Below are 19,821 nucleotides of genomic sequence, written 5' to 3' on the forward strand. Positions count from 1 at the left end.
AGTGTAACATCAGAATGAGCTTATATTTTCAAAATCGTCAATATTTAAGAAACTACAGTGCAATTTACCAAAAGTCATTATTTAATAAACCAAAATTCTATTTATTTATAATTCACAAGTCACGGAAGTCACATAGTGACTGCAAGGTTGCTAGTACCAACAAATTTTTTTCTTTAAATAAATTAACAAAATAATTTAATTAAAAAAAAACAATTTCAATAAACATTCGTTTTTAAACGCTTAAAAAATGGGAAAGTGCATGAAAGTCCATGGTAATAAAACAATTTTCTATAATTCATAATAATATGTAAAATTATTTAATATCATCTCAGCGCTTTATATTACTGTAAGTATAAAAATATACATTTAATTATATTTAATGGGTGCATTATAAACAGTGAGTTAACTTTAATTAAATTAATAAATGTGTATCACATTGTTTTCCACTAGAATAATTATTTATGCTTCTGAATTTTGGAGCCTCTCATTCTGACATTTCTTCTTCTTGACCCACAAGATACTTTCTCCCTAAAATTATTCAAATTTATAATTATAATAATTACTTGTGTTGAGTATCAAATTATTATACTTACATTGAAGTAGTCCTCAATCTCTTGCAGCGAACGATTCCTTGTGTCGGGAAACGTCAGCCACATAAACGTCGTTAGTATCAGAGCCGATACTCCGAAGATGATAAAAACGCCGCCCATACCAACTGCTTCTTTAACCTGATTAACATAAATAAAAAAAAACAATTACTTTTTTTTTTTTTTTTTCTTAAACTGCCAAAGAATCATGTCACGATTTTTTATTTAAAAAACAATAAAGAAGATGTAACATGACTATGACTTGAGTATTTTCACTCGATTAATTTTGTTTTATAAATCTCCAATAAAAAACTTACCAAGGGAAAAATTTTAGCTGTAATGAACAGTGAAAAATTGAACATAAACATCGAACATCCGCCCCCGATACCGCGAGCTCGATGCGGTAGCAATTCGCTGATTATATTTCCAATTAGGGTGAATAATCCAATTGTGTTTAAACTGACGTACAAAAAAAGGCAGGTTCCTATTATGTATTTCTGAAAAAAAAATTATTAAATTTAAATAAAGAAAAAAAATAGTTGTTTATTTGATAAATGTGATTGGTAGACTGAAATTTGACAAAATAAATATTTTATGAAACGTTAGTGACTTAATATCAGCGCAGGTGAGGAGAGAGTCGGAATAATGAAGCAGATTGGATTTTTTTAGCTTGTTGAATTATTGATAAATTTAAAAATGCTCTCGGCGGTTTTTTTTATTTGATTTTTCGGTAACAATTTCCGTCACTGAAATTATTCATTTAAAATTGTGTGCTTTTAATCTTTCGATTTAATTATTAGTTGTTAAATTATTCCACAAAAAGTGACTTTTAAATGATTGATTTAATCTCCATCTTAACGCCTTTTGCAGTAAAAATAGTATAATTTATTAAATTATTCGCGATAAGTAAAATAAAAAAATAAAAAAATTTTTTAGTCTTTAAAATAAAAATTATAGTATCTATCTCCACAATTTTTCTGAAAAAAAGCACTCCATTTTTTTGTTAAAAAAAAAAAGGCCATTCGGCAGCCGAAATGGAAGTTGATTTCATTTTATTTGTAGACCGACATTTTTTAATTTTCTTAAAAAAAAAATATATGTTTTACTAGACTGTAAAACAAATTTTTTAAACCCGTTGTTAAATGGGGATTCAAATATCATCGATTTTTAAACAACTTTTTCGAATTTTTTTAATCACAAATTCGAGATTTTTAAAGATTTTATAATTTTTCACCAAAATTTCATTTTTATATGCACAAAAACATAAAAAATTCAACTAGATCAAAAAATATGATTTTTAAAATAAGGTGATTTGGCATAGAACGATCCATATATAACTCAAATTTATTTTAAACGTCATTACATTATGAAAATTAAGTTATCCGACATTTAAAAATTTTTAGAATTTTTTTTTTATTAAAAAAATGATTACAAAAAAGTAAATAAAAAAATTTTCACTTATAAATAACTTCAAAAACTGTAATTGTAATTTTAAAAAATTTTTTTGTTATATTTTAATTATTAAAAAAAAATCAAAAAATTAATATCGTCGGCTAACTATATACATTTTCTGACTCAGCTCGACAAACTGAGTCAGAAAATGACTCAATTTTTTAAAAGTTGCTCTATGAGGACGGCTGCAATAGTTAGATTTTTATGAAATCTACTAAAAATGTTATTATTATTATTATTATTATTTCGTTTAATATATCGACGTTCTAATTAGCAAATTGTCTAACTTCATTTTAAAGAATCTTCTATTTGTACGAAAAAAACAATTAGTTAAAAATTTATTATCATTTTAAAAAATCATTTAATATCATTAATATATAATCGAGACATAATATTTAGATTTGAATTATTCAAATAATTTATAATTGGATTATTACTACATCAAAATGTTAAAAAATCACCCTCTAAAAAATAAAGAGTTAGACCAATTGCTAATTAGACCGTCGATATGACTCTATAGATCGGTAATTTTAATTAATAAAGAGAATAAACCAAGATGGTAATTATTACAAGCCGTGCCCGATCCGATTCTTGGAAAATGACTAATTTTTCATTATTATTCCTTCACCATAATATTTTATTGGTATGACTCATTTAGGTGAAAATACAATTAAAATTTTATTTTGACAATTTTTGGCGCGTAACCAAAAGATCCAGGTTCGAGTCCTGATCTGGGATGTCCGAATTATTTTTTCACTTACCGAAAAAAGTTACATTGAGTAAAAAAATTATAAAAATTATCTTTCTTTGATTTTGGTACTTACTTAATTAATGAAGTCATTAATTTCAATAATGAATATATTGTTTCTAATTTTAAAGACTTTTAGATCAAAAAAATTTTTAATTTTTATTCCAAGTAGAGCATTTTTTTCATTGAAAGAAAAAGTGCCATTAATAGAGGTTAAACATTCTCAAACAAAAATTGTCGAAATAAAATTTTAATTGTTGAATTTTTACCTAGATTTTCTCTGATGGTATGAGTGATACCGATAAAATATTATGGTGAAGGAATAATAATGAGAAATTACTCATTCTTCAAGAATCGGATCGGGCACTTGGCTTATAATAATTACCATTTTTGTTTATCCTCTTTATTAATTATTATTATTATTTTATATTTTTAGTTTTATTGGCTGTCCAGTCTAACATATTAATTATTGTTATTATTATTATTATTTTATATATAAATGTTGGCGATCCAGCCTAGTACACGATTTTTTTCCCTCTAATTATTCATTATTATTTTTAATAATTATTATTATTATTATTTAACATTATTCTAAGATCGGTGATTTTACTTATTAAAGAGCATTTATTATTGTTATTATAATTTTTATTTTATAATAATTTTAATGAAATAATATGAATTTTTCATAACTTTAAAATTTTTTCCAGGATTCATTTTGTCTAAATATTAAAATAATATTTTTTATTAACTTAAAAAATATAATTTCAAATCTTCTTACTAAAAGATAAGTTCAATATTGATTAATCATATTTGTAGTATCTTATTTTAATTTCATTATAAGTCCATTAAGTTTACGTAAGCTCTGACGGAAAAGATTAAGAGTAAAATTAAAACCAAATTATAATTCAATAAATTCGGGTCAGTTTAAATTAGCTATAAATAGTTACTGTCAATTAAAAATTTTTCATAAAAAAAAACTTTTAATTTTTGGCTAGCTATTTAACTCGTTGTTAAAATATAAAAAATCAATATTTATAAAATTATTTTCGCATTTAAATAAACAGTCATTTGTAAAATTGAAAGCTAAAATTTCAATATTTTTCTACAAAGATTTCTTTTGAAATATTCGTTCTCTATTACTTCAAAGGAAGCCTCTATGCCTTCAATTAGTAATAACAATAATACACAAACATCTCTTACATCTAAATAAGACTCCTCGGATTTCGCTAAAACATACGCCGCGAGGACTAATGACGACAGAGCAGTTCCCGTTCCCGACACAATGGCGATAGTTCTGCTGCCTATTTTTAACAGCAAGAAACAAGAGAGCAGACAGAATATAAATCTAATAACTGCAGTCACAACAGCAGCCATGTATTTGTCAACGCTTCCTTTTCCTAGAATAAAAATGAATAATTAATGATCGATTGATTATAAATGTAAACTTTGCTAACGCTGTGACTGACCAATGTCTTGGATAAGGTCGACGCCGTAGTAAACAATGATGTACGTGCCGGAAAACGCCTGCAAGACTAGAAAAACATTAATGATTATCAACGGCTTGAGAACACCTGGATGAACAATTTTCGCCTTTGTTTCAGATAGTCGCTCCCTAAAGGACGTTGATACCGACGACGAGGCACGCATGTCGTCTTGCTTTGTTCGAGATATCAGGTCAGACATTTCCGCTGCAATCTAAATTTAAAAAATAGGATTACAATTAAAAAATTCTTGATTTTTATTATAAGGATACTGTTAAAAATTTTTGGAGCTGGTTATTTTTACTTGATTTAATTCCTTCAGGAATTAAATTCATTCCGAGACGGATTTAAATTATATTATTAATTAGGATTCACTTTAAGTAGTAAATTTTTTAATTTTTTGTTGAATAAAATTAATTTTGGCTCGTTTAAAAATTTAGAAATTTAAAAAATTACAATTAATAAACTGTTTTTTATTTTTTCGAATTGAAGAAAATTTTTTTATAAAAATCAAAGTTCTTTTTTTGGAATTTAAATTTTTTCCAAAACTATTTTTTAAAAATTTAATTTTCTTTCTTAAATTCGAATTATGAAAAGAAAATTTTTTTTATTGATCGAAAAAAAATATTTTTTGGAAATTAAATTTGTTTGGGATTTTTAATTTTGATTTTTTCTATATATTATATTAATAACTTATCTATTGGTATATAAAAATAATTTAAAAAGTAATTAATTAAAACAAAATTGCAATAATTTAATTGGTAATAAATATCTATTGATAATAAATTTTTTTTCCATCAATAATGGTAACTATTACTGTCTTGTATTGTAAATATTATAATATTGATGATAATTATCACCATCATAGCAAAATTTGAAATTTTACAATCATTTTAAAATAATCATTACCAAAAATTTCTCATCATGTCACAAAAAAAAATTTTTTGCCACACGGAAAAAAGTAAACTGTAATATTTACTCGGATTCCGGTTAATTTTTATAGTTTCAAACAGTAAAGCAGACATTGGGGTGGCAAAAATATAAATATTACAGAACTTAATGTAGAAAGTATAAAAGCCACAATTTATAATTTAATATCCAAAATAAGTGATTAGTAGCTGTCACTATAGTAAATAACGACTCTTTCATCTTAAAAAATTACAGTTTCAAACAGTAAAAATTGCCATTTCAATATAAAGTCGATATTATGAGGAGAAGGGGAACTCAGATGAAAGAGAAGGGGCTCTCACTCTGGGAGAATTTAACATTTGAAACAGTAAAAATTATACTTTTAAAATATACATTTTACCAGTCCAAGCAAGTCAATAATTACAGTTTGATTTTTAGCGTTGCGTTTAAAATTAACCATTTTACTTTGTAAATATTGACGTTGCTTGTATTAGAAATTTACTAACTTTATTTTATACTTTTTACATATCATAAGATCACTTTTTAGGTACGAAATAATAAATATCAAAGTCTGAATTCTTAATTATTATACTTAAACATTTTAGACATTTACATAGCGAATATTACTGTTTGAAATAGTATTTTCTTCCATGTAAAGAGTAAATTGTAACGTTTAAATGGTAAATATTATAAAGTGAATAGTAAAATCACGATTTTACTGTTTGAAATGGTAATTTTTAGCAGTTGATCATTACTTATTATAAATCGACTGTTATTTATTACAGTTTACTTTTTTCCGTGCAGTAAAATTTATTTTATACCGACGAAAAAAAATAATTTGTCACATAAAATTTGTTTTAATTAAATAAAAATTGATTTATATAATTTTTTAATTATTTATATAATTTATAGATAAATTAATAATTAATAATTTAATTTATATCATTTTCTAGATTAAAATCCAGATTTACTCTGCTGAAAAAAACTCCGGATTTATTTCCGATTATTTACAGTGGATCAGGACACCGAAACGGTTTATGAATTTTTTGTTGACTCGCCTAGAAATAACTTATCCCATTCATCGTATCATTTCAAGCCCATCATCAGTCATCGCAATGGTAATTTTTTATCAGAAGCAAAAAAAGAGCGTCTATAATAGAGAATAAATTTACCATCGATCAATTGTTATTGACTTTTACTCGATATTTTCAATGTTTCTAATTATTTTTTCCTGTTTTTCAACAGTACACTTGACATTTAAGTTTTTGTGTGAAACCCACACGAACAGAGAGTAGAGTCAACAGTGATAAAGTCATCTAGAGTCTACAGAAGATATTAATATAGATATGAATAAAGTATGAGGAGTTACCTGTTTTGTGTCACCTCCACGTAACCACATAAGAGCTTTTTTAGCAGCATTGATTTTACCCCGTCTAACCAACCAAACAGGACTTTCGGATACTAAGCTCAGAGTTAATAAACTTATTCCGGGAAGAATTATCCCACTGAATGCAACTGTTTCCCATGTGAAAGCCGATCCTAGAGCGTAGACTAGTAGAATTCCGGCGCAATATGCGGCTATTGAAATTGAAACTAGGAATCCTCGGATGCCTGGGTCTGCTGTTTCTCCAACTAATACCTAATTAACCCGATCATTTTTATTGATTATTAATTTTATTCAAATTGTAAATTTTTTTGAAATTAATTTTTTTAATTAATTTTTTTAATTAATTTTTTTAATTAATTTTTTTAATTAATTTTTTTAATTAATTTTTTTAATTAATTTTTTTAATTAATTTTTTTAATTAATTTTTTTAATTAATTTTTTAAATTAATTTTTTTACCATTGTACGAATAATTATGTATTCTTGAACAATTAATAAATTATTATTATTATTGTAATTAATTTTTTTTAAATTAATTTTTTTAATTAATTTTTTTAAAATTAATTTTTTTAATTAACTTTTTTAAAATTAATTTTTTTTTAAATTAATTTTTTTTAAATTAATTTTTTTAGTTAATTGTTTTTAAATTAATTTTTTTAATTATTTTTTTTAATTAACTTTTTAAAAATTAATTTTTTTAATTAATTTTTTTTAAAATTAATTATTTTAATTAATTTTTTTAAAATTAATTTATTTTAGTTAAATTTGTTAAATTTAACTAAAAATTTATTAGATAAGTTAAATTTGAAATTAATTAAATTAGTTGAATTTGAATTTGTATTTGATTTTACTCATATATTACTTACTTAATTTATTATATTGCATTGTACTGTAATTTTTCTGCTTCATTATCTAACTACACTATATAATTTAATTATTACTCATTAATTATATCCAAATCTTGTATTATTACCATTCGGCTAATATAAATTTAATAAATAAATAAATATATTGCTTGAAATAATGTTAATGTTTAATTATATATAAAGATTTAATGTATTAATAAATATAATGTCACTAAGATTGATGGCTACATGCGCTATTCAACTTATGTATCTTTATGTAACCCTTTAATTGGCCCCTGAAAGCTGTTTAGTTTGTATATAAGGAAAATAAATGAATATAATAAAATAGTTAATTTTAGTGAAAAAAAAATTGTTCTAAAAATTCAATATTTAGAAGCTCTAAAGATAATAAATGCAATTTTTTTGTCCTAGTTTATTTTTTAAAAAATTAAAAATATAATTTTAACATTGATCTATTTTAAGTGAAGCATATTTTTCACCTGAGCAGAAACGCCGCAAATTCCAACTCCGAATCCTGCGAAAAATCGCCCCAATAACATGAGCCATAAATTTTTAGCGAATCCTATCAGGAGCCAGCCAATGCACAAAGGAACAGCAGACAACTGCAAACAGCTTCGTCTACCTATTGCATCTAGAAGTGGTCCAGATATCAGGGAACCCAGCGGGCTTGCCAAGCTGTGAATTGACGCTGAAAAATAATTCTATTATCGTTTTATCAGTTTGCAATTTTTTTTTTTTTTTATTGAACTTAATTTTGTGGAAAAGATTCTTTTATTTTTCATTTAAAATAACTTTTTTAGATGAAGAAATAAATAATTTTTTTTTAAGATTTATTTTATATTTATTAATTTCTAATATCGAAATTTGATTAAAAAGAATTAATTGAAGTGAAAATTGACAAATAAAATTTTGACAATGTAGTTAGTATTGAGTTTATGTCAATTTATTCCTGCGAAAATATGAATAGAAAGTTTTTTCACAGTTGACAATAGAGATTTAATATCTGATGGATTGAAATAGCAGCAGTCACTCGAAATAAAATAATTAGTTGTAATTTTATAATAAAAATTACACTAATAAAAAAAAATTAAGTCGTCAAAAGAAAAAAATATTTTTAATCAATCAATCCCGTGTAAAAAAAAAATCGTCTTAAAATTGTCGTTCGTTTAAGATCTTGAACGTGACACAAACTAAGACTATTTTAAAACTCTTTTAAGACGCCAAAAAAAAAAAAAATTCCGAGCAGATTTTTGAAATTTTGGTTCTCGAATTTGTTGTGAAAATTAATTTATAGACATTTTTTAGACGATTTTACGACTTTCTAACGGCAATATTTTTGAGTAAGATGGTTTTAAATTGAATTTAAAATTGTTAAAAAATTATCATCCGACAATTTTTAGACTTTTTTGAGCCGTTCCGTTTTAATGTTCCGGGGCTCTATCGCTGTTAGCTCATCTTAAAATAGTCTCTAAATTTTTTTAACTTCCCGCTAAGAAAATTGAAAATTTTCAAAAATCGGGAAGTTATTGGTTTTACCCCGTTTTTCGAAAATCGAGTTTTCATCAGATCTCGACGTTTTGAGGTCCTAGGAAGCTTTCCTGACTATTCCCGCGAGGGTGTCACTATGTCTGTATGTATGTGTGTATGTGTGTGTGTGTAAGTATGTAAACCTCTTATAACTTTTGAACGGTTGAACCGATTTCATCGCGGTTGGTGCCATTCGAAAGGGCTTCGCCAAACTTAGATTTCCTGTTAATTTGAACCGATTCGGACCGATAGATTTTGAGAAATTTGGAGAAATCTAAAAAAAAGTAGGAAAAAAAATTTTTTCTGGTGGTTTTTTTGGGATAACTTTTAAACGGCTGAACCTATCGATTCTAAAAACTAATCAGCTCTCAACCTTGAAAAACCACGTCGATCGCCGCCAATCCGGTCAAAATCGGTTGATTCGTTCGAGAGATATCGTGAACGAAAGAAAACCGAAAAAAGTGTTTTTTCAGAGTTACTCCGAAATTTCTAGTTTGACCAATTGAAACTTAGAAATTATTTATAAGGCTTAAAAAACTACGTAGAATGCCGCCAACCGCGTAAAAATCGGTTCATTCATTCAAAAGTTATTGCGGTATGAACATTCAAAGAGCTCAAAAGCATAGAAAAGGTATCTTTTTGAGCTCGGAGAGCTTAAAATAACACACAGATTGTACTTTTGAGCTCGAAGAGCTCAAAAAAGCGGCCAGGTATTAACGGAATTAGCGGGAAGTTGCAGGGATAGCCTTTAGGGTCAACCGTTTTCCTAATTTTTTTAAGACTAATTTAAGATTATTTTAAGACAATTTAAAGACGCTCCATAATAATTTACCGGAGTTGTCATTGTAATATCATCTTAAAATAGCCTGGAAATTTTGTAATAATTTTTTTAAGACTATTTTAAAATGTTTTTAAGATTTTTCAAAGATTATTTAAAGACGCTCCATAATTATGTTCTGGAGCTCTGTCGTTGTAAGATTTTTTCTAAAACTATTTAAAAATTATTTTAAGACTAAAATCTTAAAATAGTCAAAAAAATCATCAAAAAATTTTCAGACTATTTCAAGACGATATCACAGCGACAGCTCTGGAAAATTATTATAGAGCGTCATTGAATAGTCTTAAAATGATCTTAAATTAGTCTTAAAAGAAAATTTAGAGACTATTTTAAGATGAGCTAACAGCGACGGAGACCCGGAACATTAAAACGGAACGTCTTAAAAAAGTCTTAAAATTGTCGGATGATAATTTTTTAACAATTTTAAATTCAATTTAAAAACATCCTACTCAAAATTATTGCGGTTAGGAAGTCGTAAAATCGCCTACAAAATGTCTAAAAATTAATTTTTACAACAAATTCGAGAACCAAAATTTTTAAAATCTGCTCTTGGAATTTTTTTTTTTTTGCGTCTTAAAAGAGTCTTAAAATAGTCTTGGTTTGTGTCACGTTTAAGATCTTAAACGAACGACAATTTTAAGACGATTTTTTTTCACACGGGATGGTTTTAAATTAATTGGTTTTTAATTTGTTTTAAATTAAATTTGTTTTTAATTAATTGATTTTAAATTTGTTTTAAATTAATTGATTTTAAATTTTGACTCAAATAAAATCTTTAAAATTATAAATTATAAAATTAATAAATTTGACCTAGATGAAATAAAAGAAAAGATCATTGAGACTTATTCATTGCATAAAATATCCACACGGTCGATTGATTATGTAGCAGAAAATCTACGACGACAACATTTGTCATCCGCAAGGCTACTAGCTGTCGACATTGAGATAAAACAGCTGTTGAGTTTTATTAATTGTAATTACTAGCTACTGCCTTCTGAGAATTGTCATCGTCATTAATATTGTCCTTTGTCAACTTGGTGTCTAGCAAATACCCCATTAAATTAATCCACGTAACGTTCATTGCTCATCTCGAGTCGGAAGAAATAATTTCTCTATTCAAATTTTCCTTTTCAATTACTCTAAAAACCCGGATGAACAAAAGCTTCTTACTTTTTTTCGCAACCACGCGAAATTTTATTCAGAAAAGTGTCACATGAACGTTAAATTTCTTCGCTGTAATTTTCCAAGCATGAACCAAACAATTCACTGGTAATCCCTTGTCATTAAACCCGATCCCTCGATATCCTAGACATAGACATAGACACGAGAGCTTGTTTATAACTATATTGTTGCGTTGCACCGTCTCAAGCTTCTATAGAATTACCTAAAGTTAATTACGGTTTACAGAGATAAACTTAATGTCTCCTTGGAGGGATTTTACGGTAATAGGAGATGAAATTCTTAAATCCCTTGAATTTTTATTGAATGTCTTCCTTTAAATATTTTCAATACCTTTTGCAATTATTTCTTCGTATAAAGAATTATTTTCTATAAAAAATTATAAAATAAAATATAAAAATATTTTTTTATCAATAAAAATTTGTATTTATTAATTTTTTCATAATTTTATGTCAATTTTGACTCGACGCGCGTGTTTTAAAAATTTTTTTTCTGTAAAAAAAAAAATTTTTTCAATAAAAAATTGCAAAATAAAATATAAAAATTATTTTTCTCAATAAAAATTTGTATTTATTAATTTTTTTAATAATTATGACAATTTTGACTCAGTGTTCGTGTTTTATAACACACTCTTTGCTCATTGTATCAACAGGCAGTCATTTTTTATCAAAAAAAATTTTTTTTTATAAAAAAACTTCAAAGTATAATATAAAAATATTTTTTATTTCATAAAAATTTGTATTCATTAATGTTCTTAGAATTATATGACAATTTTAACCCTGCGCTCGTGTTTTATAAGACACTCTTTGCTCGTTGTATCAACAAGCAGTCATTTTTTATAAAAAAAAATTTTTTTTCTATAAAAAATTGCGAGTAAAATATAAAAATATTTTTTTATCAATAAAAATTTGTATTTATTAATTTTTTAATAATTATATGACAATTTTGACTCAGTGTTCGTGTTTTATAACACACTCTTTGCTCGTTGTATCAACAAGCAGTCATTTTTTATAAAAAAAAATTTTTTTTCTATAAAAAATTGCAAAATAAAATATAAAAAAATTTTTTATCAATAAAAATTTGTATTAATTAATTTTTTCATAATTTTGACTAAACGCTCGTGTTTTGCAACACACTCTTTGCTCGTTGCACCAACCCACCGTCATTTTTTATCAAAAAAATTTTTTTTGCATTTTTTTCGTCAATATTAACAAAAATATTTGAAATTTTTAATTTTGTAAAAAGCAAAAAAAATCCAGATATGCTACAAAAAATTTCTAATATAATTTTATAATAAATTAAATTTTATTTTACGTGTCAAATGACATGTGTAACTGTTGACATCAATGACCGTGAATGACTTCTAAAATAATAGACTAAAAAAATATGTAGGTCAGTTAAACAGCGCGTTTTACAAATGAATTGTGTACTGCATTTAATATGCAGCGACATGATGACACTTGATTGACTCACGCACCGTTCGTCGTATGTCGTATGTAATTGAAGGACGTACGTAGGCTATCTGTGTGTACTATGAACCTCAGTTTCGCGGTCCTTGAACTTGATGTGATGGATATCAAATATATTTATTTTTATCGCGCTGGATTATCATCCCCTTGCGGTAGACTATCTTCAGAATTCTTTCCTCGTTAATGCAGCGGATATAATAAATATTAATGATAATAAATTGACATTTGATAATCGGTGTTTTATCTTTGATGAGAGTATTTAAGATTTAATCCTGCGCTAAAAGCTGTTTATAATCGATATACAGTCTCACGTTTCCGACTTTTCAATCTGTTATCTTTTATCATCGTGTTACCGACTAGCGGAGCTTAAATTGAATAATCCTGTTTTCTCATGTATGATAATTAAATTTAACGGGACTATACTAGTCCCCGAAAGTTTGTTGTAATAGTATAACAGTCTGAAGGGTTCATAAACTTTTTAATGGTATTTAAATTTATTTTTAATCCTTTATAAGTAATCTATATTATTAAGAGAATAAGAAAAATTTTGTTTCCAGAATAGTTATAAGATAAAATCGGTTTTTTTAGTAAAATTTACTGTCATTACAAAGATCTTGATTTTAATTTGTGCCTTTTTAAGGTTTCATTTCATTATCACTGATATTCAATTTATTGTGATAAGTATTTGGGCTTAATAAGTATTAGCATAATTAAGAAATGACCTTGGATCTTGTGAACTATTGACATTTTTTTAAATATAAGCTCATTTCGATATTACACTCGTAAAGAGCTTTCATTTGAGTACCCACATCAATTTTTCATATATTTTATATATTTATATATAGATAGATAGATAGATAGATAAAAAATTTATTTGGCTCTGGAACCTAAGCTCCCTCAAAGCCATCAATATTTAAATTACATTGGTTTACATAGGTTACAAGATTACTTAACTAATTAAAGGTTTACAATTAGATTTAATTTTAAATGTTATAAAATCCAAATAGATTATTTAATACAAACAAATAACTTAATTTAAAGTCGTAATAATTCTACAAGAAAAAATATTTAAATAAGATCCAAAATAAAGATTGCAATTGTTAATTGTCATGTTCAAAAAAGTGATTGAAGCAAGCATTTTTAAATTCAACCAAATTATCTACAGCCACAGTCTCAGCTGGCAGTGCATTCCAGATACGTATGCCATGAATTAAGAATGAATTATCATACATGACACAATTAGCCTGCGGTAATATATATATATATATATATATATATATATATATATATATATATATATATATATATATATATATATATATATATATGAATATATGAAAAATATATCAAAATGCATGTGGGTACTTAAATGAAAGCTCTTGACGAATTTTACATCAGGATGAGCTTATATCTTAAAAAATGTCAATAATTAAGAAATGACCTTATATCTTGTGAATTATTGAAATTTTGAAAGATATAAGCTCATCTCGATGTTATACTCATCGATACCTTTCATTTAAGTACCCGCATCATTTTTTCATATATTTTATATATTTATGAATATGAATATATGGAAAATATATGAAAAATTGATGTGGGTACTCAAATGAAAGCTCTTAATGAGAGTAACATCAGGATGAGCTCATATCTTTAAAATATATATTATATATATGTATACATGAAAAATTGATGTGGGTACTCAAATGAAAGCTCTTGATGAGAGTAACATCGGGTTGAGCTTATATCTTTAAAAACGTCAATATTTAAGAAAGTACAGTGTAATTTACCAAAAGTCATTATTTAATAAAGCAAAACTTTAATTATTTATAGTTCACAAGTCACGGCAATCACATAGTGACTGCAAAGTTGCTAGTATTATTATAATTAGACAATGTCAACTATTTATATCAAAAGATTTTTTCTAAATATTAAATACTAATTAGGTTCTATTAAAAAGTATGACCTAAAGATATTTGAAGGTAATTATTTTTTCTTAAAATGCAATAAAATTTTCTTCAGAAAATATTTTAATATAAATTAACCACAATTTTAATTTTATAAATAAAAGTCACCCTGATAAATTAAATTGATTGTAAAAAGATATCAATTGAGTAGTAGTAACTAATAAAAAGTACCTTTTATAAAACATTTCATGTTGATAAAGAACAGGAGTAATTGAATAAAGCAATAAATTATTTCTTACCTATCCATGAACCTATATCTTGATCTATATGAAGCGTACTATTAATTTCGTAAAGTTGAGGTAATAAAACTCCGCTGTATCCTATAGGCATGCCTACACCTGCGGTTAAAAATAGCACTGCGCCGGCAACCATACACTGGAAGATATAATAAAATTATGTTTTACTTGGAATGTTTTCTAAAATACTTCGGGGATGGAATTCAGCGATACGGCGTCGGGTTGAATTAAAAAAAAAATATATATATTTTATCGTTAGTATTAACCTTTCGGATAGTTTTTCTTAATTATACATTCTTTTCGCAACACATGAGTAGAATGTGTTTAACTTTTTAAAAGTTTTTGAGGAATATTCTTAAATGATGATATATTTAAATTATCATGATGTTATTTATTGTTATTACTATCTAGTTTATAAAATAAATTCGTTTTCAGAAAGTTTGTTGGTTTAATAGTCTAGTTTTTGTAATGTTATACTTTAACTTCGGTAATAAACGTTTTAGTATTTTAATTATTTTTCTGCAATATAAACACAAAACCCTAAAAAATTAAATTTTTACTCCCCTGCGTGTTTTATTATTATCATTATTATTATTATTATTATTATTTTCTATGTTGTTAAGAGAATAAGAAAAAGATAGTCAATTTATTATGAAAAGCCCGAGTCGAAAAAATGAACTTACATGAGCTTACATCAATTGTTTAAGTATAGTAGTTAAGTTCATGTAAGTTAATTTTTTCAACTCGGGAGTAGTTAGGTTGCATTCGAAAATTCTCTATCTCTAGATACGTAATTAAGAAATGACCTTGTATCTTGTGAACTATTGAAATTTTTAAAGATATAAGCTCATCCTGATGTTACACTCATCGAGACCTTTCATTTGAGTACCCACATCAATTTTTCATATATTTATATATATTATATATATGTATATATGAAAAATATATCAAAAATGAATGTGGGTACTCAAATGAAAGCTCTTGATGAGTGTAACATCGGGATGAGCTTAAACCTTTAAAAACGTCAATATTTAAGAAAGTACAGTGCAATTTAACATGATTAAAAGATGACCTTGTATCTTGTGAACTATTGACATTTTTACAGATATAAGTTCACCTTGACATTACACTCATCGAGACCTTTCATTTGAATACCGACATCAATTTTTCATATATTTATATACATGTATATATGTATATATGAAAAATATATCAAAAATGCATGTGGGTACTCAAATGAAAGCTCTTGATGAGTGCAACATCGGGATGAGTTTATATTTTTAAAATATATATTATATATATGTATATATGAAAAATATATCAAAAATGCATGTGGGTACTCAAATGAAAGCTCTTGATGAGTATAACATCGGGATGAGCTTATATCTTTAAAAACGTCAATATTTAAGAAAGTATAGTACAATTTAACAAAAGTCATTATTTAATAAAGCAAAATTTTATTTATTTATAGTTCACAAGTCACGGCAGTAAAATAGTGACTGTTAGATTGCTAGTTATTATTATTATTATTATTATTATTATTATTATTATTATTATCATGGTTTAATTTGCTAAAATCTATTAATTATTATTATTATTAATTTATTTGTTTATTTATTTATTTTTTTACTTAAGCCAAAAAATAAAAATAACAATAAGGTAAAAGCCCCAATATATGATCATGTACCAGTATATGATCACTCCATGTATTTGTATACCTATATTTGTGAATATAGATATACAAATACATGGAGTGATCATATACTGGTACGTGATCATCTATTGGGCTTTTACCTTACAAAATAATAAAAAAAATTTGATCACGTTTGGCCATCGTTAGCGTGAAAAGGTTTATTAGACTGGAACAATGGAAGTAAGGTCACTGAATTGATGAAACTATTACTGGTAGTCATCCTAATATCGCCTGTGTATATACGAGGTGTTTGGAACTATACCCCAAAGTACAAATCGTGTGCAAGTATGAATGAACTTCAATGCCCAGCATATATATGCGGGTTTCAAAATAATAAACCCACCTGAGCGAATACACCTCGACAATTGGATGTGTATTGAACTGGAACCTCATCTTCCTCTTCCTCGTACACAGTCTTCTCATTGTTGTTATTATTACTGTCATTGTTTAGTTCATCATTATTGTTCAACTGACTGCCTTTCTGATTCTCTTGCAGCGGTTCGAAATTTTGCGACAAAATATTTACTTTGTGGTAACTCAGCAAAGGTTTTGTTTTGTCACTATAAATAATGTGAAAATTTTATTTTTATTTAAATTTCCATGTAAATATACATACGCGTAAATTATCCATTACCGCTAATAGGTGAAAATTTAATTATTTATTCAGTTAATTAGCGAGCGCTAAATTATGAATTTTTAAAGCATTAAAAATTTTATGAATGCTTAAATTTTATTTTTGTGGTAATAATTAGTAATTTTTTTTTCTTTCGTAACCGCTGCTATAATTTGTGCCGTGTTATTATAGCGAGCATGTAATTCAGAGGTTAGTACTGTCATTATTGAAGTACATCGTTATCGTAACGAGATTTAAGTATAAATTAATAATTTAAAAATTATGCTAACAAGGTAAAAAAAAAATTAAAATTTTAATTGAAAAAAATTTTTGCAGATAAAAATTTTGAATTAGTTTTAAAATTAAAATTTTGAATAAATTTTAGAATTAAAATTTTAATTAAAAAAAATTATTACAGACACAAATTTTGAATTAATTTTAAAATAAAAATTTTGAATAAATTTGAAAATTAAAATTTTAAATAAATTTTGAAATTAAAATTTTAATCAGAAAAAATTTTTTTAAATAAAAATTTTGAATAAATTTTAAAATTAAAATTTTAATTAAAAAAAATTTTTTTAGCTAAAAATTTTGAATAAATTTAAAAATTGAAATTTTTAAAGAAAAATTCTTACCTGTTTGTTTCCATGTTTTCAATAAAAAAAATATTTAATTAAATAATTAACTTAAATTATGTCACTGAGTATTACGCAAAAATTTTGTTCATCTGAGATATTTATCTTGTCGCCATTAAAAATATAAATAAAATAAATAAAATAAAAAAATGATCTTTTGACGAACAGCACTTAAACGCTCAATACTTTTCAAAAAATATATCAAAAAGATAAAATAGAAATTTCGTCCAAAAATATGAGAGCCAAAATTTTTTTCCAACTTTTGAAGGTAAAAATCTATATTTTTCTTTTTAAGATATTTTTTATCATAAATTCGCCGTAAAACAATCAGAATAAAAAGCACAAATTGACATAATCGGTAATAATAAATGACTTCCGTAGTGCTAAAGCAGAGCCAACTAATCAAAAGATTAAAGTTTAATTATGCAAATACATTAACCCAAGCAATCGTTCTCTTATCACTAATTCGCGGCAGTTTGCAGATGTTAGTATCAAAATAATGCCGATTAAAGAAAACGAATACTTATTCCTGCAAAAGTCAACGACAAACTGAACAATATTATCCTAACGGATGCTTTTATAACGAGCCATAAAGTGGTTAAGTAGAAAGTCCCAACTCCCGCTTGATATAATGTATATAATAATAATAATAAAAAGTGTTCTTGGCGTGTGGCTCGTGCGAAATTACCTTCCTATCCACTCATCCTCTCTTTAAATGAGACTTCAAATGCCATCTGGGTACCATATCGCTCTACGATATAATACTTGTTAACCGTTCTTGTAACGTCAAAGGAACACATACTGTCATTCCATTATTATGTTATTATATTTTATTAATAAACCCTGACCTTATCTTATCCGAATTATCGTTTTATTAAATTAGATTTTTTGACCATTGTATTTTTATCTTTGTTGTATTTTTTTGATGTACCGACAATAGTTAGTTATCAATTAATTGATTCTTTTTATTATTATTATTATTATTATTATTATTATTATTGTTGAATGAATTATTAATAAATTTTTTTACTAGTGGAAAAAATACAGAAGGGAAAAATAAGGATTAAATACGTATTGCGTTAGAGAAAAAATTTTTTTTTTAACTATCAATTAATTAATTCAGCTTTAAATTTTTATTTTGTATTTTTATGTAATTGAAAAATAAATTTTTGATAAAATTAATTCTCTAGATGATGAAAAAAAATTTTTTATAATAATAAAATAAAAATTGATAATCATTTACAAGAAAATTTTTTAATTTGAGCCTTTTTATTAGGTTTAAGTAAATTTTACTTGAATTAATAATTTTTCTACTTGATTAAAAACAAAAAAAATCTAAAATAATTTTCTTGGTTTAAAATTTTGGTAATTATTTACAAGTGAGGTCCACGCTATTTTTGGCCATATCTAAGTAAAAAATTGAGATTTTTTAATTTTTTTTATTCTGATTGTTTTTACGGCGAATTTATGATAAAAAATATCTTAAAAGAAAAAAATATAGATTTTTTACCTTCAAAAGTTGGAAAAAATTTTGGCTCTCATATTTTTGGAAGAAATTTCTATTTTATCTTTTTTTGATATATTTTTTTTGAAAAGTACTTAAAAAAAAATTAAATATTACAATTTTTTAAAAAATTTATAAATTTGTAAAATTGTGATAATAAAAATTTTTTTTAATTGTTCATTTTTTAATGTATTTTTCAAAAAAAAAAATATATCAAAATTTTCAAAAAAATGAAAATTAAAATTTTGGATCTCACTTGTAAATAATTACCTAAAAATTTTATTTATTAAATAATATTTGTAAAAAAAAATCCACAGGCTTCAATTATTGTCAATTTTTATAGTTACTTAATTAAAAAAAAAAATGATTTTTTTTTTGTTTAATTAATAATGATTTTATAAAATTTCAAAATTACTGTACTCATAATTTGCAATGCGAGATTAAAGAAAGTAGCCTTAAGATAATTGCTAAACTTGAGAATAATAAGTAAACTTTAGAAGACTTTTCAACAGAGCTTTAAAGTCCAGAAGACTGATAAAACTCTGGCTCTCAAGGTGTAGCGAGTAGAGACACAAGGGAGATTCTTAATTGGTCATAAAAAATCACCAAGCAAAATCATAGAGGCCCTTGTTTCTGTTTTAAAAGAACCTTGACCTACTGACAAACAAATTGTCGGCAAGGACGAGGCTTCAACTTGACCGATTGTGGCCGCTGGTGGCGAGAGACCATCTCATT

The 19,821-nt window shown here is 25.3% G+C and overlaps 1 protein-coding gene across 1 annotated transcript; it reads right to left on the reverse strand.

The window, feature by feature from the left end:
- Nucleotides 1–442: 442 nt before the first annotated feature.
- On the reverse strand, nt 443–18,217 carry LOC123259819 (facilitated trehalose transporter Tret1-2 homolog). The gene is made up of 11 exons (XM_044720544.1): nt 17,921–18,217; nt 17,583–17,771; nt 16,678–16,894; nt 14,645–14,780; nt 7,908–8,116; nt 6,547–6,816; nt 4,254–4,482; nt 3,988–4,184; nt 905–1,084; nt 594–728; nt 443–528 (listed from the first exon to the last, which is right to left on the reverse strand). Exons 2-11 carry the CDS (start codon nt 17,594–17,596, stop codon nt 460–462), a joined length of 1,656 nt encoding a protein of 551 aa, XP_044576479.1. The 5' UTR covers nt 17,597–17,771; nt 17,921–18,217; the 3' UTR covers nt 443–459.
- Nucleotides 18,218–19,821: the final 1,604 nt, after the last annotated feature.

Source organism: Cotesia glomerata, linkage group LG1 (assembly GCF_020080835.1).
Source record: "Cotesia glomerata isolate CgM1 linkage group LG1, MPM_Cglom_v2.3, whole genome shotgun sequence".
Classification (NCBI taxonomy): domain Eukaryota; kingdom Metazoa; phylum Arthropoda; class Insecta; order Hymenoptera; family Braconidae; genus Cotesia; species Cotesia glomerata.

What these genes read in the sequence shown, in the direction of transcription:
- LOC123259819 (XM_044720544.1), bottom strand. An exon ending in CCGAGGAGTCTTATTTAGAT is followed by an intron (nt 1,085 to 3,987) that starts GTAAGAGATGTT and finishes TTTTTTTTTCAG; the next exon opens with AAATACATAATAGGAACCTG. An exon ending in CAGCTAAAATTTTTCCCTTG is followed by an intron (nt 729 to 904) that starts GTAAGTTTTTTA and finishes TATGTTAATCAG; the next exon opens with GTTAAAGAAGCAGTTGGTAT.